Source organism: Columba livia, chromosome 13 (genome assembly GCF_036013475.1).
Source record: "Columba livia isolate bColLiv1 breed racing homer chromosome 13, bColLiv1.pat.W.v2, whole genome shotgun sequence".
NCBI lineage: Eukaryota > Metazoa > Chordata > Aves > Columbiformes > Columbidae > Columba > Columba livia.
Window position 1 is genome coordinate 11,715,720 of NC_088614.1, and position 22,256 is coordinate 11,737,975.

At 46.9% G+C, this 22,256-nt stretch overlaps 1 protein-coding gene across 14 annotated transcripts in view; it reads right to left on the minus strand.

Moving 5' to 3' along the window:
* Positions 1–22,256, minus strand: part of HYDIN (HYDIN axonemal central pair apparatus protein) — a 167,087-nt gene that overhangs the window by 131,442 nt on the left and 13,389 nt on the right. For 10 of the 14 annotated variants that reach the window (XR_010465959.1, XR_010465960.1, XR_010465961.1 and 7 more), the window contains 5 exons: positions 16,876–17,107; positions 15,728–15,819; positions 4,911–5,042; positions 3,633–3,758; positions 2,109–2,228 (listed from right to left, as the gene is read on the minus strand). Coding sequence is in view for 10 of the 14 variants with exons in the window: in XM_065028958.1 (XP_064885030.1) it covers positions 2,109–2,228; positions 3,633–3,758; positions 4,911–5,030 (366 nt within the window). In the remaining 4 variants the exon portion in view is untranslated. Of the gene's footprint in view, positions 1–2,108; positions 2,229–3,632; positions 3,759–4,910; positions 5,043–7,592; positions 7,708–13,159; positions 13,252–15,727; positions 15,820–16,875; positions 17,108–19,698; positions 19,766–22,256 lie in introns of those variants that run through there. The other 4 variants (XM_021290858.2, XM_021290860.2, XM_021290857.2 and 1 more) reach the window with 4 other exon arrangements.

The window sequence follows — 22,256 nt, forward strand, 5'->3', positions numbered from 1 at the left end:
AAGGTCCTTGAGAGATGAGCACACATGGCTGAGACCTTCAGCAAAAGCCACCCAGATATCTGAGGGTGGTGGGGTACACCCTGAAGAGAGACAAGCGTTTTACAACACACAAGAGCAATAAGTATATACCAATGTACCTCTGTACTTGAATGATTACAGAGCCTCTATTTGGAATATAGTTTGCTGTTACCTGGAGCAGAACCTCAGGTTACTCTGCAGCATAAGTCGGTATGACTCAGAGGAATCTGGGAAACTGGTGAGAAAACCTTGAGATGGAGCACAACATTGCTTTTCTCCAGGACATGACCAAAAGCAAACAAAATTAGAACATAATAACCTCTCTTGGGATTATTTCTATCTGCATGTACTTAAATACGCCAAGGATTTTCTTAAGGGCTGATCATACTTCTATACCAGTGTTGTCCAATGGTTGAGGTCTTACTAGCTTGAAAACAAATTCATTTTGGAAAAAACAGATCACACATTGTCTCCCCTTTACAGGGCATACAAACCCCAAGGTGCAGCTGTACAAGTTAATTATTTTTTACTGGAAATGGCAGAAATGTTGATGCAGATGTTCTTTTCCACTTGAGGACACATGAATAGAGCAAATTAACTGTTTGCCTGTTGGCTGGTACTTGGCAAAGACAAACACTTCAGAATGCCACATGGATAATGGAGCAGCTGAAGCCAAAAGACTTAGTGGGAATGAAGCAGAACCATAGCAAAAGAGAAACTGAGGCACATTTTAATCAGGAGAGAAGATGCCACAGCAAAGAGTGCCAAGAAACAGTGTGGACCACATAAATGGTATTGGGCGTTGGCAATATTCCAAATTTCCAATATTCCCAAGCTAAGTGCTAGACCAGGAATGGTGCAGTCCGCTCCAGAAGTAACTGAGGTACCACACCTGCATCCTTCCTTGCCAAAGAACCTGCAATTTTCAGCTATGTCCCAGTCACAACCTGTTATCTCGGAAGATACTTTGACTTCTTTTGCTGTTCCTCTACCTGCCATATGCCCTGTCAGTATTTTGTCCACCTGTTTGCTTGCCCCAACAGGTAGGTTTGGAGATGGGGTTAATTCACCTGTTCTCGTGCACACTGCCATCTCCCCATCCTGCCCTCCTCTCTGTGTACATTTTACTCTTCATTACAGAAGAGTATCTTCAATGACACCTTTTTCTGACCTTTCTCTACTTCCAGTAGACTGACTGTTACTTGTCTAGAAAAACCCTTGTGTGTACAATGTTCTTCCCAGAGCACTTTGTAACTCAGCTCCTTTCCCCTATCCTGTCTCTTCCCACCAGCTTGCTCTTGGCACATGCCTCATTCCAGCAAATCTTTCCCCTGCTGAAATTCAAAAGGTCTCAATTTTCCTATTTACAGTGGAACATAATCGCTGACATTTTTCAGCTCTTCCCTTCTCAACTTCCTTGGGAAATCTCAGAATGATCAAAAAGTTTTTTCAAGTAAAGGTGAAGACCTTTAAGCACACATTACTCTGGATGTGTTGTGGTTCTCCAAGGGGAAAGCAGAGTCTTAGAAAAACCTCAGCAGAACTAAATTAAGCTTAACATGAGCCTCAAGTGGCACCCAAAGGCCTTCCACTGCTTCTGCTAATTCAAAACACCTTTCCTAGAGTGCTAATGCCAGTAATTACAACTTATTCCAGCATAAATCAGTGAATACTCAACCCCATGCTTTGACAGTGAGCTGCTCAGAGGCAGCTAAAGAGGCCATGAGAAGCAGAGACATCCTGCCAGGAACCAGGACTAACCAAGAAGCCACCAGGACGTGATGCACACTCTCAAGCTAAAGCATGAGATCAGGTAACTGTACAGCCTTCAACATTCCCATCCATCCAGGGCTTTCAAGTGGAAGGACACTAACTAGAAAAGCTCCTTTGGGTCAGATATCACCAATGCATGACCAAAAATCACAGGGAGAATGCCCAGCATGGGAAGATTTCCACCATCTTGCAAGATAAAGACATTTTATTCTGGATGTGCCTAGCTGCAGCAGATAACTTGCCATCCTGTATAAGAGGTAAACTGTACTGCTCTCCCCTTCCAGCACAATATTAAACCTCCACATCCCAGCACTTACCTTGTCTATGTTCCTCAGAATCAGTGGCACTTCGTAGACCTTGCAGGGGACATACCTCTGAAATACAACCTCTGATGGGAAAGGCTGAAACAAGCTCTGTTCTAGGTCAACTGCTGAGAACTGCAGATACAAGACAGACAGCAGTGAGAGGTTCAGCTGCTGGGAGGAAGAGTCATGAATGAGAATCTAACACTGTGCTAGTGCAGTCACACCTTTCCAGAGCACTTACTGAAAGAACCACAAGCACGCATGGAGCAACTGAAACACAGGAATTTACATGAGACACCATGATATACAATTAAGGGATGATCTTTACTCTGAGACTAATGGACCAGGTCCCACATGGTCCCAAATGTCTTTTTTTGATACAGAGCCTAGAAAACAGTAAGATGAGAATAGTACCCCAGAAGTAAGGCCTAAAAAAGTAACACACTCATTAGGAAAGACAAGCAAGGTGAATACTGTCTAGTGACTCGGTATCTCCATTTTCCATGAGCTTTAAATAGACGCTTTATTGTATTCTATTATTGCTGTTTTATTTAATAGCACTGCAGAAGCCTGTCTGAAAATATACACAGACAGCAAATGTCTACAGAACAGAGGCATTACTTTGAGAAAATTCCTGCCTGCTTCATCTCCCCTCTTCCAGCTGGGCTGTTCCCACTCCAAAGACACAGGCAGGTCTCCTGCTCCTCCCCAGAAATCAGGTTCACACTGAAGCCAGTAGCTGCAGCACACTGCCGGTTATTTGTGCACTTGCCTAATGTGTTCCAAACCCTTTGTGCTGTCTAGGGAAATCCATAACAAATTTGTTACAGGTCTCTCACTGGCAATTTTCCGCTCAGACTACCTCAGTCATCTAGTTGTTCAGACTGTGTTTTACTGAGCAGTCCTGTAAGAAAAGCAACTCCAAACATACGTTTAAGTAAACATCAATCCAGATAAAGCACATCTACCCAGGGCAATTCCCCTGTATATCTGGCAGGATCCTGCAGCCCACAAACCCTTTTCAAGGTCACACACATTGTTCCAACCCAAATCATTAACACAATTGGTTTTGTTAAATTCTAAGTAATTACTTTAGGGCCTACAGCCTTCAAAGGCCAATGCTGCCAGCATTGAGGGAGTTGTGACCCCAAGCATTTGACAGTGACAACACCAAAGAAAGAGAGGAGGTGGCTGTTTCAGAGGGAGGATGGAAAATGGCAAGCTTGTGCCCCTGAGTCCTGTCCCAACCTTCCCCCATATCGTGCTTTAGCAACAGCAACTAAACTCGAGCAAAACCCTACAGTTTCAACAGAAGTTACTTATATTGGCTTCACACAGATAAGGACTTCAACATCTGACTGAGGAAAAATGTTTTAGCTTTCCTCCAGCAGAAGGAACTCCATCACCACCAGCAGTTGAAAAGGACAACAGGACCTACCCACCGAGGTATTTAGACACACCGGCAGCAAGCCTGTCACAAGCACACACCTTCTTCAAATGCCACAAACTGCAAGGAAAAGGGCAGAAAAAGGCTACCTTTTGATGTGAGGTTTCACTCATGTCTAGAAGCTGGATAATCTGGGGCCGCCTCATCTCCCGAGTGCTGGCCAGCCTCTGCTCGGTGGTGAGAGACATTTCCTTCAGGAAGGCAGAGGGAGTCAGCTGAAATGCAAAACACCAGCAAGAGCTACAGAAATGCCTTTGTTCAGAAAGGCTTTTCTTGTTCAAGAGCCACTGATGAATAATTTGTCATCACAGCCACTAGGATAGTCCTGGAAGTCCTGTAAGTTACCTGCTGAAATATTTAACATCAGTAAATTAATGATATAGAGCGGAATACACATGCTCTAACCAAGTGGCTCTGTCCCATTAGCTTCTCTGTGATTTGATGTGACATGTTTGGGGATTTCTGCTCTTCGGGCATTTGTTTCCTCTTTAGTTTTGCTGGATTGAGCCAGTGACCTTTGAGGAGAGTGGGGAGGAGTTATCAGAAATCCCCTAACTCCATCCATACACAATGCTCACAACCAACACACATGTGGAAATGTCACTGCTGGGTGAGTCAGAGGAAGGCAGAAAAGCAGCATTGTGCCAAGACTGATGTGAAAAGGAATGGGTCCAAGTTTTAGTTATCTTTTTTTAATTAGCACTTGTTTTCTCTCTGTTCTGGGCTCACAGAACCCTCAACTGAAGTATACAGAGATATCTCCTTGACAGAGCCTCAGCACTGGGTCATCTCCAGTCAAGTGAGCTCCAGTCAGCAAAGAGGACATCTGGGGATGGGAAGGAGGAATCTCCCTGACCCCACTGCTGTTTGCAGGGCTGGATGTGTGCTCCACACAGGATCGAGGACATAAAAACTGTTTTGGAACCTGTTCTAGCTGGGAACAGCCATGTGTCTCAACCTTTCAGGCAGAGTTTGAGCAGCCCACAACACACCCAGCTGCCTGGAGGGCAGGCATGGTCAGAATAGCCCTGACAATCATGCCTACATGACAGAAGATATTACTGCCCACACAAAAAAGATGGAGAGAAGCACATACTCGTGCTTCAACTATCCCAGCACGATGCCCAGTTTGTCTAGCTTGGTTCCAGTGGCACATTCAGATAAGGTCCTGGACCTTCCCTGAAGCAGCACACAGTTCAAACACCACTGCACCACGACAGCCACCTCCAACAGCAGCGAGGCAGAGAGACAAGGAGGTGGTGCCCAGCTTCATAGCGCTGCTGGACAACTGGAGGGGCAGGCAGAGGAGGGACACAGGGGAGTTTCCACCCTTAACACAGCTCCTACCTGCCCACAGCAGTACTTACAGTTACTGATTCCTCTGCCTCACTGACTAGCTTTGGGTTACGAGGTGCTACTACTTTGCTCTGGAATCCATCAGCTGTTTTAGAGGACCCCATGGACTGAGAGAGCTTGCCAGCGGCCATGTCTCAGCTCACCTGGAAGGAACAGCAACAGGACTTTTAGAATCCAGAATCCACAGCAGAATCAAAGGATCCACCTGTCTCTGCAGACTGTCCCATGCTTCATCAGTGGAGAATATAAGCACCCCCTGCTTCTATTTCATTATTAGACCATATTTAAGTGGCAGAGTTGAAAATCATAGAAGTAAACCCCCATAATAAACGTTCCCTGAGCCAAAACAGAGTCAAACCAGCCTTTCGCTGTGTGTGCAGTCCCATGAACCACAAACACACACCAGCTCCTGCTCGCACATCTCACCTTCCCCCCTTCCATTACTTTTGGAATCCCATTTACAGGAATTATTAACATCCAAACTGTCCCTTATTACTCTTTAAGAGTTTTTTTGGTGGGAACAGAGGGAAGGCAAGTGCCATTAGCTGCTTTGTTTTGCAGAAGTAGCTGACCTGATGGGACTTTGTGCCTGACCCTACTAAGTGCTCAGAGTATTATGAACAACTTCAAACCCAGGGATGGCTGCTGACCCGAGCATTAACAGAAATCAGACCACCTTCCTACTTTGCAAACCAAATATCCACCCTTTGTGCAAGGATCCTGGCGATGTTTCTACCTAATGAAGCACAGAGTTCAATATTCTGATTAAGAACTATAGTTTCTCAAGGCTAATTTGCTTGGTTTAAATTACAAAAGTTATCCAGTAAGTATGACTCCTTCCAGGCATGAAATTACCACAGTGCCCAAGAGCATTTCTCCATGGAGAATGAGGGCCCTAATTTTCACTTAACACCCAAACTCAAGGCTCCCTACAGGCATTAGAGGCTGTAACAGCAGAAATAAAAGCATGAAACCATCAAAGGAACATTAGTAATTAGCTCAAAATAAATGCGATATATGTGAAAGCAGAGCCACTTAAGACTTTATCCTAATGGCAGTTCTCCAGCATCCTTATCCCACAAGTAGCACATGTTAACAGGTCCATGGGCCGTTCTTCTTCCAATCACCAGCCTGCCAAACACCTCTCTTCATGTGTCACACAAAGTGGATGTGCAAGAAAGAGCAAGAAGAGAAGAAAACCCCAAAAACTAGGTTTCAGGCACCAACAAAAATCAAACATGGACATGCACACCATTTGCTAAGCACGACTCTGGACTAGAAATAGTTTTCCCCACCCTTTCTGGCTAACTGGACCAAAGAACAATTTATTTTATGGGACATAAAAGACCAGTGCTCTCAAACCCAGCTCTACCCTAAAATGTTTTGCATCCTGACACTGAATAAAATCACAGATCATATTCCCTTCTGCTTCCTTCTGTTCCACACAGGCTTTCTTGGTGCAGATTTGCTGTATTCAGCAAGGCATCATTTATACAATGATGACCACTCCCTTCCCCTCAAGTTTTACTGACATCCTGAAAAGCAATAACTTCATTCCTTTACTCTCCAAACAGCTACTTCATTGTATGTGTTAATGCTGCTGGGCCCTTTACAATGTTAGGAAATGACAAGGCCACCATCTCCTTTTGCTCTTCCAAGAAACACAAGAGCACAGCACTGTCCTGCAGACACAAGGATATGCTGTAGCAAGAGCTGGGATTTAAACCTGGAAATAACTATTTTTCAAGAGAGAAATCTAATGGGGATGATACAACATTAATCTGAATTTCAATGTCTTATTATTTGGTCCTGAGAATAACTGGATTATTTGTTCCAATTTTCTAACTGTAATTCCACTTCACTTGAAATTAATCCTGTTCATCATGCCCATAATGCTTATTTCCAAAGAGCTTCCAACTTCCACACTCCCAACCCAGTTCAGCAGCTTCCCCCACCCTTCAACAAGACATTTTCCCAGCCCCACAGCTCCATTTCCCTGGAGCCTGCAAGGATCAGCCTCCCAGATCGGGGGAAAGAGGCAGAACTAAGAAATCAGCCACATCTCCCTGTCAGGGCAGGAGAAAACAAGTAGCCAGGCCACAGCACACATCCAGCCCAGCATCCCATCTGGTGGGGGGAGATCTTTATTTTCCCCACCTCAGACAGCCCTCTACTCACCCAGAACCATAAGGAAGGATTGCAATTCCCCCTCTGCTTCAAGCTCAGGGCACAGACAGCTCTGGCACCACAGCTTTATGTTCTGAGCACAAATGCCCTGAGTCTGGGCAGAGGAAGCAGCTGTGCCAGGACACAAGTGCTAAGATCACCTAGAAAAGCAATGAAGAAAAATGCCCAGGGCTGGGGCTGGAATTCCTGACATGCCTCAGGCAACCCACAGCAGGGTGCCAAGCTGCAGATCAGCAGGGACATCTGAGCTTCAGCCTCCTCACCGGGGCTCCCTTTACTCCACTATCTACCATCTCTACAAGTAGCACAGCAGTTTTAGAACCCAATGAAAACCCTTCTGCCTTCCCAGACTTGCTCTTAGACCAGGTATATAGCTAAAAACCACTGAGTGTCACAGAGATGGTGCATCCCTGCTGTTGGCCCTCCTGTCCAAACTGCCTTCTTCCCACCTAGTGCCCAGACACGACCTTTGGACAGGTAATTCACGCTTCTCTTAGAGGACTCACTCTGTGTAATGCCCAGCCTTGCCTCCTGAACCACTGTGGGCTACTTGGTGGCTGTTGACAGCCTGGAGGGACAGGAGCCAGCCAGGGAACCGTTGGTGTGACTGTGCTCCGACCAGTACAGTAATAACTGACACGGGGCTGGTGGCTTCTGAGAACCCAGTGGAACCTGGAAGGCAACTGACAGGACTTGGGATGCCCGGTATCCCCTCTCCTCAACTGTTACAGCCTTGCCAGACAGAGCAGAAGAATTTTAGCAGGATTCCAAGGAAGCAGAGTTCAGAGCTTGACATTAGCTCAAGTCTGCTCGTTTCTCTGCTGCTGAGCTCCTTCTGCTCTAACACTGGGAGATGCTGCACTGTACAGGATGAGGGTGTGTGTGGAGAAGCTGCTCAAAACTGCAGCATCTCATCCTGTAAGTAGCATGATAGAAAAGATCCACTAACCCAGTAAAGACTGGGGATCTACCACCCTAACCAGTTCCACACCAAGGGCACAGATGCATATTCAGACATTTGCAGCTTTGTGATTTTTTCAGCTCTAGGCTGGAATGGAGACAATGCTTTCTACTTTCAGTTCTCAGCATCATAATTGGTTGACTTGGTCTCTACTCTGGTGGTTTACAACGCCACCAAAATGCCTCGATAAAGTTATAGCCTTGCAAATCACTGCAGCCCATCTATTTCTTAAACATCTCACTCTGCAGTGAATGATTGCAGCAGTATTAGAAAGTACGCCTTAGAGTAGCATTTATTAATGTTCCACAAGCTTCAGATGAATTAATTTAGGCACTGCAGACAAGTTAATCATTTCTTTATTTAAGGAGTAAAGAAAAAGTTTCCATGCTGACTTGCAAAGCAAGAATTTTATTTCTATTTTGCTCTGCCTGCCCAGAGGCGACCCCAATCACATCAATGCAGAAGAGAGCAGGCAAATCACTGTGTTGCTGCAGCCCCAAAAATGCCTTTGGGGGTGTCCTCTGTTGCACCCATCTAATGAGCTTGTTCCAATTAATCGTGCACACACTTACACACACAAGCCAAGGATGCTCAACTTACAAGAGCATCTCAGCTGCCAGGGAGCTTCACACATTTTCAGCACAGCATATGCTGTAAACAAAAGCTTCTCATGAGACTCTCTGCCACAGGCAAACCAAACCATCAGATTTGCTTGGCAGGGAACAAGGAATCCTCAGTCTGAAACCCAATAATTGTTATTTGCAGCTTTACAATCCAGTCAGGGAAGATCTAAGCCCTGAAAAACTAGCTTGCTCTACAGTCCACTAGCCTGCTCAAACTTGCTCCAAAGTATCTCCAACACAGTGTCTAGCCACAAATCTCAGCAAAAAGAGGAGAGGTGCAGGCAAAGAAACCTCAGATGTAACACTCTTGTGCACTCAAGGCACCAAGACAGAAGTGCTAAAAGGAAAAGAAACTGGATGGTAGGTGATGCTGCCTGTCGCAGAAGGCAGAACTTGGAGACAGATGCCAAGGTGAGACCAACCAAGTTTTCATGTTTGGTCTGAGATGCATTCCCCAAGCCGTCACCTTGTGCTCCTTCCCACAGCTCCAGCAGCTCAGAAGCAATGTGAGAGCCTCACCTGCTCAGCACAGAAGTGACTCAGGCAAATAGCACACCTGGAGCCAGCTTTCACACTCAGAGGACTTGCCAGAGAAGCCTCAGGTGCTTCACATGGGAAACTGCTGTCCTTAGAGTATCTTCAGAGCTGCATTGTAGAAGAGACACAAAGCCCAAACACAGCTTGCAAGCATCTCAGCACCCCAATGTTGAACCTGGTGCTCATACCTCAATCTGCTCTTGTCAACTTCAACACCCTTGCTCCCATGCTTGGCTACACTCCTGCTATTGAAATCATCTGTTTTTCCAGCCCAAACCTTTCTGCCCTCCTAGATAGACAGAGGGGACCAAAGCCATTCCTTAGTCCTGCTTGTCAGTCCAGACAAGTTCACTTCCACGTCTCCTAGCACTGCTGTGTGGAGAAAAACAGAAAAAAGCTTGATCTGCAGGCTGGCAGCTAGAACCCTCCAGCTAAGGAAAAGCCTTGGCTGGAGGGCTCTGCTCTCTGGATTACAAAGTCTTTTAGCTAATGATGATTTAACGTGCAATGCATAAGCAGTCTCAAGAGGAAAACAGTATCAGAGATGAGGATCTTTAAAATGAAGGAAAAAAAATTCGTTTCACTATGTGGGCTCACAGCTACTACAGACTCGTTGCTTCAGACTAGGCAGAAGAGAAGCATCTGCATGGGATTGCTCTGCTCCCTGGCCGTGGAGCTACATTAAGGGTAAATAGAAGTATCTTCACCTCTCCAGGGCAGCAATACTATTAACCTCTGAAAGCTGCCAGGCTCATGATACAGGCTGGGGTCACGCAGCAGTGCTAGGAGATGTGCGTAGGCACAAGCAGGGCTTCACACAAGCTCAGTCGTGCCAGGGCCTGGAAAATTCGTAAGGCTCAACAGCACAACTACAGGCACAGAGGGACCCTTCGGGGCCTGTGAGCTTGGCAAAAGCTGCGCTGAGGAAAAAGTTGATGTGAGCATTTAGATATAGCCCTAAAGCATCCAAATCCCTTCATGCATATGTTCAACAGCTTCCCTCTAAAATAAAATGGAATAGCTCTCTGATGATACTGTGCTGAAAGAGACAGGAAATTAAGAATAAACAGCGAATTTCTTAATGGACTTTAAGAAAAAAAAAAAAAGAGTTTCATGCAACAGCACAGCTTCACATCCATGCAGACCCTGTGGCTGTCACTATGCCACAAGCCAGTGCTCTTATTTCAAAGGGCCCCACTGAGCGGGTCTGATACCAACTGATCACCCTCCAAACTTGAAGGCTGGGGGGATATTGGCACACTCTGCACTACAGTACACAATACCCAGGTTTTCCTGCAGGAGCACAGACTGGTGGCTGCATTTTGCTTTGGTGTATGCAATACATCATCTTTCATTCTCCGGCAAACATAAACCATTTCTCTCTGGAGTAACTGGTTAATTTGCTTTTCTATTACAATTTGCTGGAATAGTAAGACAGGAGATCTGTTGAAAGTGAAAGTCAGGATCCTATTGAGCAATTTTGTTCAGCTAAATCACCTTGCCCTATTCAGACTTGAGTAGTAAGATCACATTTCTGGCTTAGAAATCACCTGCTTAACTATAATTACCATATAAACAGCATTTTAAGGAAGCCAGGAAAGGAGAAACATAATTTCTAGGACTACTCTTTTGTCCCTTCAGCCCACTGCTAAGTGGTTGAGTGCTTTCTAAATCAAGTCTCACTACCCAGGAAGCTTCACCTGTCACCTTTATATTCCAGTCCCTCTATACTTTATCACTTTGGTACCATCATCCTGCATTCTATTACAAAAGCTCTACCACAGCTGAGATAATTAATAGGAGACTAGTGTGATACCTTCCTGTTATTTCTTTTAATAAACTTCAACTGACAGTGAGATGGACCAAGCTCCCTTCCATTGGTCTGCTGGAGATTCCCCAGCTCCACATACCATAATTTACAGCTGTGGCTCCTGCCTTAACTATTTACAGTACTGATTTCCTTTTCCCAAATGCTTCTCCTAGCATTTAATCTCTGCTATCCTGGCTTTACAACTTTCCAAATCCTTTTTTATTTACTCTTTCTGGCATATGGACCCCATATAATTTTGGTCCACACTGCATTTGAGCTCCCATGCAGGTATCAACTTTGGAGTGGAAAAGCAGAAACCAAAGGACTATTAATGGATCCTCAGGTCAGAAGCAAGTGGTCATACAAAGCGTCAGAGCTGACTCTGCAATGGTGAGTACTCTGCAGTACTGCTCCTTAGTAGATACCATCAAGACCTCATCCAAAGTTGATGGAAAACATAAAAAGTCTCCCGTGGATATCGGATTGTTTCCGCATGCAACATCTTACTGCACAGCAAGTGCTTGGACTTACACCAGCCCACAAGGGAGAGTGAAGATGAAACGAACAGTTCTGTACCCCCTGGGGACTTGGAGCATGTGAACCTCTGCTCTGCTGATATGCAATGATTTGTTAATCTACCATTTAACTGCACACCCAAGCTGGAACAAGGGGCACCACCAGCAGCCCTGAAAACCATCCTTTCTCTGTGTCTGAACCATTTCTTAGCTTCTGCATCATCAATTCACAGTGCACAGCACAGGCTGCACCACGTTCACATCCGGACCAGCTGCCTTCACCAGCCAGGACCCTGAGAGGCCCAGGTATCAGCAGAGATGTCCACAATGCTCCTGTGAACCTCAAGCCAAACCATTGCAACTCAGTCTTCAAAACTTTCTTAGTGAAATAGTTATGTGTAGTCATGCCCAGTTCTTACAAAGAACTTTAAATCTCTGGAAGAACATAAACTGAATTCAAAGCTGCCAAACTGGCGACAGATAAACAACCAAAAGCAGAGGCAGGCATACCACCCTCCAGCCTGCCCTTGGCTAGAACCAGCCTCATATCCAGTTATACACCACACATACGTTACTGGCTGCCAGAATAGTAAATATTCTGTATTTACTGGATTGCTATAGCACTAGCTGTCACCCTAAGGTGTTACAGAGCAGACTTAGGCTTCACCAATTTATTTCCCATCCTTCAGTGAAGAGGCCAGGCTGGACAACTTGTTACGCGCAATCTGCACCCTCCTGGAGTACTGTAGCCTTTGTGTTTTCCCTAGCTATATACAGGAATCACTTATCAGAAAATCACCTATGGATTTAAAATGCAAGGAAAGGATAGTTAAGCTGCATTAGCTTTGCAGTCACTTCTAGCTAGGCCATCTGCTGCATTTTTCATCATAAGCCTTCACAGCATTTTGTAGACAGAACAAGAATAATAAATCTCATTCCTTATTTACAGACTGGGCAAAGACTTAAGGCCAAGACATCCAAAAGCCCACATGCAAAATGAGGAGGGAAAGACAAGCAGTGGCAAGGCAGGTGGCCTCCATCACCTCCACATTTAACCAAAGCTTGGACACAGTCACCTCTGCATCCCACAGCAAGAAAGGAAGGAACTTAGGAAGTTTTTCTTTCAGGGAGACAAGTTTGCTCCCTGTCCAGCCCTGGGAGGGGGAAGAAAGGACTCCAGCTCCCAGTCCCCAACATGGGAAGTGCTGCAGCCTCCAGGTGCCTCTCACCCAGCACAACAGCCCCCACTTTGCTCCACAGCCAACCTCACCCCTAAAAAAGTCACTTCCTCGCGGGGAAACAGATCCCATGGGAGGATGAGCACAACCTACTGCCATGAGATGTCTAGCAGGACAGAGGTGGCCCTGTCCCACACACACCCCCACCTCCCTCCTCCATGTGAGGTGTGTGGGGCTGGGGGTCACCCTCCCCGAGCTCCCCTGCAGCCCCGGCTCTCTGCTCAGCCCTGCTCCCAAGCCCTCCCTCCCGAGGCTGAGCAGCCTGGGTGCACCCACACCAAAAGACACCTCCGTATTTCAGCCAGGGAGGGGACACAGCCACTGTCACCCCAGCACAGGATGGTCACTGGTATCCCCCACCTCTCCCGCTCCTCAAGGGACACACTCACACAGGGATCTCCGCGGCCAGCCCGGCTGTTGCCCTTGTTCCCGCAGCAACAGGGCCTCCCGGCAAGCCCCAGCACCACCATGGCAACAGAGGGAACGCAGAGAGAGGAGGAGGCAGAGGGCACACGGGGAAGTTCAGTGGTGGCTGCCGGTTGTCCCCCTGCTCTAGCACAGCGTCTGTCAGCTCAGGGGAGACCCACAAAGCATCAGAGGGGCCCAGGCCTGGCCCCACTTCAAAAGCTCCCACAGGGATCTCCTACCCACCTGCTCCTGCCTCAGTGTAACACAGACCAGCCACATTTCCCTCAGCTGTGGGGGCACAGACACTGGAGATGCCTGGCTGGCAGTGCCTTATCCCAAACGAGTAGCAGCACCTCAGGAAAGCACACAACATTGCAGCAAGCACACAGCAGAACTGCCTCCAACACCCCCTCCCAGCAGCAGCACAGCCACATCCCCGTGTGCGCTACCCTGAAACACAGCAGCACTTAGAGAAATTCAGGGCAGAATTCTTCCAGGTCTAAGATAAAGCAAGCTAGCACGCAGGACTGATCACAAAGAGTGCCACATACCACCTGCAAACACCCAGTATATCAAAATACCCTAAAAACCAAATCACACACAACCCACAGAGCTGCCAGCACTGCTCTCAAAAGGGAGCATCTGCCCTGCTCTCTCTCTCACTTTGTGATAACTTGCACCCCCATTCGACCAGCTCACCTGCTTTGCTGTCATCTCGCACCTCCCAGTCTGCCTGTGGCTCTCAGCACAGGCTGACACTGATGCACAAACCAGCACAGCCAACCTTGACATTTCTCAGGGAAGCTCTGTAATAAATAAATCCTGATAAACACAGCCTAACAGACACAGCTCTAAACTCTTTACTGAACCCAAGCTTCCCTTTTCTCCCTCACTGAGGAGCTCCAGACAGGCCCTGAGCTCCATCCACCTGTGGTCCATTCAAACAGATGCACTTCACCTGAGTGCCTCTGCCCAGTGTTCTCATGCAGGGTCTGACACAGCACTGAAGGGAGGCCGGCACTTGTTGAGTTATACTTAAATCCCTCATGCTCATTTCAAGGCCAGAGATGCTTCTGCAACTTGGAAAATAGAACTGGTTGTTTCCACCACAGTGGAAAACTAAGTTGCATAATATGACAAACAAGAAAACTTCCAAATCAGATACCTGGAGATGAATTCCCGCTTCACAGTGAGCATCACTGGTATTTCATTAAGAATCCATCCAGGACACCACAAACTCTGAGCCTTGGGCAAATGCCAGGGGATTGCAAAGTGTGAAATAACTATCTAAAAAGAACATGTTGTCTACTCATCTTCCCTATGCTTCCTCTCAAACAAAGAGCCTCCCGCCTATGACACTACACCTGACCCAAAGTCATTAACATGCTTCACCTGGGAGCACATGCACTGTGCTCCTGGGTAACAGCAAACCCTCAGGCAAGGCTCACCCTGTGGTACACGAAGGTACATAGTGGAATGTCCAATTCTCAGCACACAGTCTCTTCCAAGGACTGAGCAACAAAACACAAATACATGCAATAACAAGTCACCCCTGGTATGCTGCACATCACTCCGATGCCTCAGCACAAGCACAACCCGGGCTCATCCTCCTCCCACTGTACTTTGACCTCAGAGTTACACGCTATTCATTTTTTCCTTATGTTTCCTGAGCCAGTCATTAACTGACAGAGGGAAAACCAGGGCTTTGACATCAGGTAACCAGGGCATTGTGTGACCTGCAGCTCTCCCCAGCCACTGCTTTCCTTCCAGCAGCCTCAGGTCAGCAATGCTCAGCTTTTTCACCCCCATTTTACCAGGGAGACATTGCGATAGCCCCAAGCCAGCAGAGAGAGGATGACACTTGGACACAGCCCAGCACAGAAGCAAGCCGGCCACCCAAGCACTTAAGACAAGCCACCCTTCTCCATCCTAGCAGGGTCTGGCCAAACAAGGCTGTTGGCCCTGCTCTCTTCAGACACACAGATAACTGTCAGTCCATGCAGGGAGCTGCCTGACAGGGCTGAAAATCCTTCCCTCTGTCCCCTGGGAAATGCTGTTTACACAGCTCTTATCCTCCTGCAGAAACAAATGAGCATATAGTCAAGGGCAATAGGCAGGTATCTTGCTTTATTAACTCATCCCTCGTTGCAGAGCTGGAAAGACAGAGCATCCAGCATCCCCCAACAGCCCTGCTGCAGGCTCTAAGGAGACCTGAGGGCACTGTCTGGCTTCTGAAGACCAAAACCAGAACCCCTTGGGGAGGGTTTGAAACAGACACATCAGAAATATCACTTTCCTGTCACCAGATCAAACCCACAGAATAACTGGACACATTTGGTGCCGTGCAGAGGACACAGAGCCACAGCAAAGACAGAAAAGGGCTGCAGAGAGGATCCAGGGAGAGGAGAAAAGCACTGGCACAGCTTGCACGGTCAGATGGGAGCACTCACCACCCCCAGCGCCCAGTTAAAGAGGACTGACTGCAACACTCACAATTTCAGATGCTATCAAAACATTTCCTACCAAATAACTGCAGTGAGATCACTCACCAAACTGCAACTTCAGGAAGTCCCAATCATGAAGTCTCAAATATGCAGCCCATCATCCTCTTCAATCTAAGCAGGCTTCGTGTGTTTTCTTTCTGAAAAAGAAGGAAAATCAAGCTGGCTCCTTTCAGTGGTGTTTCCCCCACCTTCAATCCCCATTTCAAGGGAGAACATTGATTTTTTTGTTTGTTTGTTTTGTTAGCACAGATCTCAACACACAGCCCTGGGTTTGCTTTCTCCCTTTTTATTCCCATGTTGGGAATCAATTTTGTTTTCTCACCCTTTGTTTAGTTTCCATCTCACTTCCAATCCCTGAACTGATTTTCTATTCCTTTTCTAAATCAAGACAATATTTCAAATGCCTACATCTTGGAGACCCTGACATTAGCTGTGCAGCCATGAAATTTGAAAAGAGTAAATTGTTTTTTCCCCCCACTGCTTTTTAAAACAAAGTCCTTGGCCTCAACAACTGTAATGCCTCCAAAGTTTCTTGCCTTAATACTATGAAACCATTTAATCCAGCCAGCTGTCTTTGTGTAAGTGCAGAGGAAAATTTACAAGCCTCAAGAAGTTAATCACAGTTCAAGGAGAATCTCTGACATGGAGGTTAGCAAGGCAGTAACTGAGGCTGTGACTGCCAGGAGACAATGCCACAGGAAGATGGGTAGGCTTTGGATGGAGGTTCAGGCCTGACTCAGCAAGGTACTGACACAGCATCTCAGCCTAAAGAAGATAGTGGACAGATGTCAAGGGCACTGATCATCCTACACAGTTGCTGCATGGTTCAACAGTAGTTCCTGGGGTGGACCCTACCCTAATCATTAGTCTTGGCCTCAAGTTTCCTCTGGCAGCTAAAAACCACCTCGGTCACCATGATTTTGAGGACAGAAACATGCTGCAGTACCACTACACTGGAGGATGAGGGCTTAGTGGTCTTTCATGGTCACGGAGGCAGATCAGGGGTCAGCCTCTCCTCCAGCTGTCTATGTCCTGTCAGGGCACCTTCCATCCCACCCAGCGCCATGGGGCATCATGGGCCGGGGAGCACCAGGCCCTCTCCTCCAGCCAAGGTGCAGGACCTCCTTCAGTGCTTAAGCACATGGCAGCTCTCTGCTACTTAGCATCACACATTTAAAACCATGGCAAAATACCTGAGCACCCACAGGAAGATCCTCCCAGGGTCACACTAAACACCACAGCAGTCTTTCTCTACAACTTCTCCAGACCAAGAAAAATCATCCTCAGCTTCTGGCATCACTTGGCAGCTTCATTTGCAGCAGGACTGGTCTCCTTGGCTCTGGCTTCACAGCAAGTTGCTCACCCACAGCCCCAGCAGCTCTGGTACATCTCTTGCAGGGCAAGTTCAAACCCCAGCATCTGGTTCTGTGATTTGAAGCACAGGAGAAGAAGATTAGGAAAAAACAACAGGGAAGGGACAAACCCAGCACACAACACACATTTCAACCTGAGCCCACAGGAGCACCTGGCACAATCACAGCAGCTACAAAGCACCACAGGGTGTTCATAAGCAGTGCGGTGAAAGGAGTAGTGTGTTTTATTTATCACTTGTGAAGCACTGAAGGGACAAGCTGGTCTCCTCATGCTGCCAGGCCAGCTGGTGCAGCTCCTGCAGCACACAGGGCTGCACGAGGAGCTGCTGGGGTCCACAGGCAGCAGCTCTGCTCTGCAGGCACTTACAGACTGAGGCGGGCTCCAAGAAAAAGAAGAAAAATCAAAGCTGGATGTGGCTTTACCTGCTCTGGGCAGTTGACTTCACAGGCCCAATACAACCATGCAACAGCCACAACTGCTAAGCTTGAACTCAAGCAAAATCCTGGAGCAACTGCTGGCTTAAGGATGGACTACTGGATTGCCTTTTGCTTAGTCAAATATCTTACTGCATTTGTATCTGAAAGTCTTCTGCCAAAAAGACTAGGAGATTTTGTTAAAGAACAGCCACAGAGAGGCCATCTTGGACCGGAATCTGAGGCAGGGCTTCCCGTTCTTTAACAGGGCACCTAGTACATCCCCTACAAAGAATCTCTGCCTTCCACCATGAGGCAATGTCAGACTTCACATCTTTTATGTGATCAATGTCTCCATGCTGACAAAGCACATCACATTTTGGCAATGGGAACAAATTTTCATTTTCCACATAGAGATTGTCCAAGCCAAACTATTAAATAAACTCCTCAGGTTCTTCCTTTGAATTTCTCATCCTTCACACATCCCAAGAACCACCATGAAATCAAAGAGACAGCAAAACCAAAAATAAAACAAAACAAAAAACCAACACCAAAAAAACAGCCCCAAACATCTCCTGCAGATTCTCCTTGAGAGAAACAGTCACGCTCATGAAAGATCAGCTTTGTAATAAACATATGGTCTCAAAAGCAGATGGGAAAACCCTTCAAAACACAAAGCAGGAGTGGAACCACTAATGAAATTAGTGTGGTTGATCAGAACAGCTGATAGGTCTGTGTAGGGAGGACCAAAGGTCTGAAAAAATGAAGTTGTCAAGCCAATGATAGTATTTAAAATATCTGAGGTTTTACAAGATAGTAACAACATTAAAAAGTGGGAAAAAAACCAAAAGACAGGGCCCCCCAGTGGGCCCAGGAACAGGCAGGTTTGTCTCTGCAACCATCAGCACAAGTATCTCTGAGCTGCAGGACAGACCCAGCGACACGGAGCTGTCAGCCTCCCCAGAGAGTCCTGGTTCCCATTACTGGGGCTGTTATGGGAGCATCTCAAGAGGGTGCAGGTTTGATTCAAGCAGCCTCTCTCTGCCAAAGACAAAAGCAAGGACCTGAGAGCCCCATTTGTGACTTCCTCTCACATTGAAAAGTCTTCCTAGTGCACTCCGGCACCTGATCTCATTAAAAGGGAAAGAGGGAACAGATGGAAACACAAAAAGACACTGTCAGCTGCCAACCACTGGCCCCATCTGACTCCATCCCACTCCCCACTGCAGCAGGAGCACAACCAGCTGCTCTCGGAAGGACAAGGCAGCCAGCAGGAGAAGAGAAGGATTTCAGATGGTTAATAAACAGCAAGAGCAGATGAAAACTTGTAAAGAGCTCCTTTTCTCAGGAAGAAATTTGTCTGCAATCAGGAAAGATGATACATGAGGACCATGCACATCCAGGAACCCTCTTGTCTCTGCAACCAATAAGAAGTGGGGTGTCAGCTGAAACAGCCACAATGTCCAAATCCTTTCCAGCACACCTCTGCCTCCAAGCACCAGCAAACACAGGAGCAAAGTCCCAGTACATGAGCTTGGATCTGCAACAGAGCCTGCAGCAATCTCACACATCTCAAGCCTGCAGCTTGGGTACTCAAGTATTCTAGCAAGCCTCAGCAGACCCAAGTAACATCCTACAAACAAGAGCATCCACATATGTATCCACCACCCTTCCTTTCAAGGTATCTGTTCCATTCCTGTCCCCAGAGCATCCCCCTGGGGCTCCACCACAGAGAGCCCAACAACTTTCCCTTAGAAAGCAGCACAGGGACTCCCAGGGCAATGAGGCCAAGAAGGAGATGTTCCCCATTTCCTTAACCAACCCAAAACCTTTTCCTCTTTCCTACAGATCGAAAAGGTACCTCCCATGCCAGGGGCAGCACATAACATGGATGAAAAACGACACTGAAGGTCACGAATTTGCACTCCTCTAATTTCAGTTCTGCCAGGGACCAGGCAAGGTAATTGATTTAACAGGGACTCAACTTTCCCACCTGCAAGGCATGTCCAGCAGTACATATTCAGGAAAAGGCAAAGTCACAAGGGGAAGCAAACAACTTTCATTCACAGCCTTTGAGTACTATGGAGAGGCTTATCTAGCTCCTCCCTCTGTAACATCTGAGCAGCCCAGTGCTTTTAGCAACATATGGAATAATATATAAAACTTTCTTAGCAGAAAATATCTTTTACCAGAATAACCTGATGGGAACAAAAAGTACTATTGACAAACCTTATCCATATCCTTACAGCATGCTGGCTGGATCAACATATATTTAAAATATACATCTGCAGCAGTCCTGAAAGGCAGGGGAAAAACATTTCAGTTTTATGGATAGAATGTGATGCACATGATATTGCACAAGAAAATTAAGGTGTATGTTTATAATGCATCAGCTGTTCTCCAGCAACTGGCTATGAGCAGAGCCTTGTCCTATAGAAGACAGGAGGTGTCATACTCCACACTTGCTGTGGGGGTGAGATGGCCGGCACACCTGCAGTCAGGTACAGCTGCCTGCCCTGGTCACCCACCTAAAAGCCTTGAAGAGGGAAGTGGGAGGGCACTAAGCATCCAGCTGATGTGTTCAGCCCTCAGAAACCTCTGTTTCTGAAGAAAAACAGAAAAGGGCGAGTAAACTTATGCCCAAGCACCACAACCTTCTAGAGGCATCCATCGCCTGAACTTCAGTTGAGAAACAAATATCTGCAGTTTCTCTTTAGCACAGCCTAAAGGCAGACACCTTCTTTTAACTCTCTCTGGCTGCTGCTCCCACCTTTTTAATTAGGAACTGGATGCTACTTTCTCCCAGTCAGGATCACCAGAACTTGCTGGGCTGAGTGCAGAAAGGTGGCTTCAGTTTAATTTTCCTATGACTAGAAAACAGAGCTTTCCAAAGCTGATTGGAAAATGGTTTTTCTTTCCTGGCTGGTCTCACTAGCAGCTAGAACTCCTTTTACAAATGATACCTCATTAAAGATACATCTGGGATTAACCAAGCTAGCTACATCAAACCTTCACAAGGAATAGCTGGACTGCAAAGGGGAACTGATGTATCACCTTGTGGAGCAGATCTGGGCAATTAGCCCAGCAATGAGACTGGTGAGGAAGCCAGCTTGTGAATAACACTTCTCCCTGAGCAAAAGCAGTGACAGCTTTGCAGGCTGACTCTGGAAGTCTCCAGCTGCTAACAGCTCAGCTCCCTCCTCCTCTGGCTTGCAAGCCCTCTCTCCCCAGGCAGAGGCAGCAGATGAGACAGCAAACCTCCCCTCAGACAGGACATCTGAGTCTATAATGGCACCTTCAGTCCCTGGGCTCAGCTTTGCCCCTCTCCACAGCTCAGAAAGCTCTTCCACCTCACCGGACACACTTGTCCCTCCCTGCCCTGAACTCTAAAGGGAACCCTGGGGAGGTCAGACCTGCCCCTCTGCGCTTTCAGGCTCGCTGGGCTGCATCTCTGTGCATTCCCCAGTCCCTGCACATAAGGGCCGCTCTTTTTCCAGTCTCACTAGCAAAGTGAGCTGAAAAGCAGTCAAGGAGGAGCATTTATTTGGGAGGGCAGGGTTTCTCCTTCCCAGCAAGCAGCATTTGCAGGGCAGCAGACAAACTGGCTGACATTTACAGAGAGCTCTGAAGGCACATAAACCTCTAGAAATGCCCATCATTAGTCCTGCTATTCTTGGCCCACAAAACTGGTTTGTCTCACATAAAAGCTAAGACAGGGCACAACTTTGCACATATCTTGTCTCCCTAGGAACTAATCCTACACTTGGCCTCCTTGACTTAACTGTCCATTTGAGCCCACAACAAAATTTCAAGGCCTAGAAACACCTGGCATGAAATGAAAACAAACATCAGATATCAACCTCTCCTGGGGACTTATGTCCACAAAATCAAACACAAACAAACAGAAAAACCACCACAAACCCCTCTCTCACTATGGGCACTATCCAGATAAATCTGAAACAGCTGCTCTTGAAGACTGAAGCAATCCAAGGAACTCCCCAGCACATGCCTCCCAGAGCCCTGCTCAGTCCCCGGCAGGGCAGGGTCTGCTGCCAGCATGGGCTCCCTGCCTTCCTAAATTCCCCCCTCGACATTCCTGCTTGCTCCAAATCTATGTTCAGGTCCATCTGGCAACTTCACAGTAACAGCAGTTGTCTTTCCAGTAAAATAAATTCATCTAGGAGAGAAAAGGCAGCTAACATCTGCTCCCCTGCAGAGCTTACAGCAGACAGGAATATCTCTATATTTCTACGTGTTTTATAATGCTTTTTTTCCTCTTCCTTTCACTCCTTATAAAGCAGACTGCACAGGTCATCAGGGGGATCAGGCACAGAGCCACGGAAAAATTTAGGTGGAAGAGACTTCGGATGCCACTGGTCCAACCCCTCCACACAAAACGGAAAATTTCAAAGTTAAAACAGATTGTGCAGAGATGTGTTCAGCAGTGTTAAATATCTCCCAGGAGGGAGATTCCCCACCTCTCTAGATCACATAAGCCCTTACCTACTTTTACAGTTACAGACATATATTTGTCCCCAAGTACAGCACAGGGTCCAAGAGATTGTGCATTGCGATCCTGCAGCCCTTGTTGTGGCAGTTAACCTGAGCACATGCCCTCCAAGTCCTTGGCTCCTTGAAAAGAATAAGTCTCCCATTTCGTATTTTTTGTTTTTTAAGCAGCCATCTGTTGAACTATTGTCTGAGACCAAAATGCCAGCTGCTTCATACCAAGGAGGAAAGCCAGTGCAGAACAGAAAGGCACTGAGGTTATCTGCCTTGTGCACCTG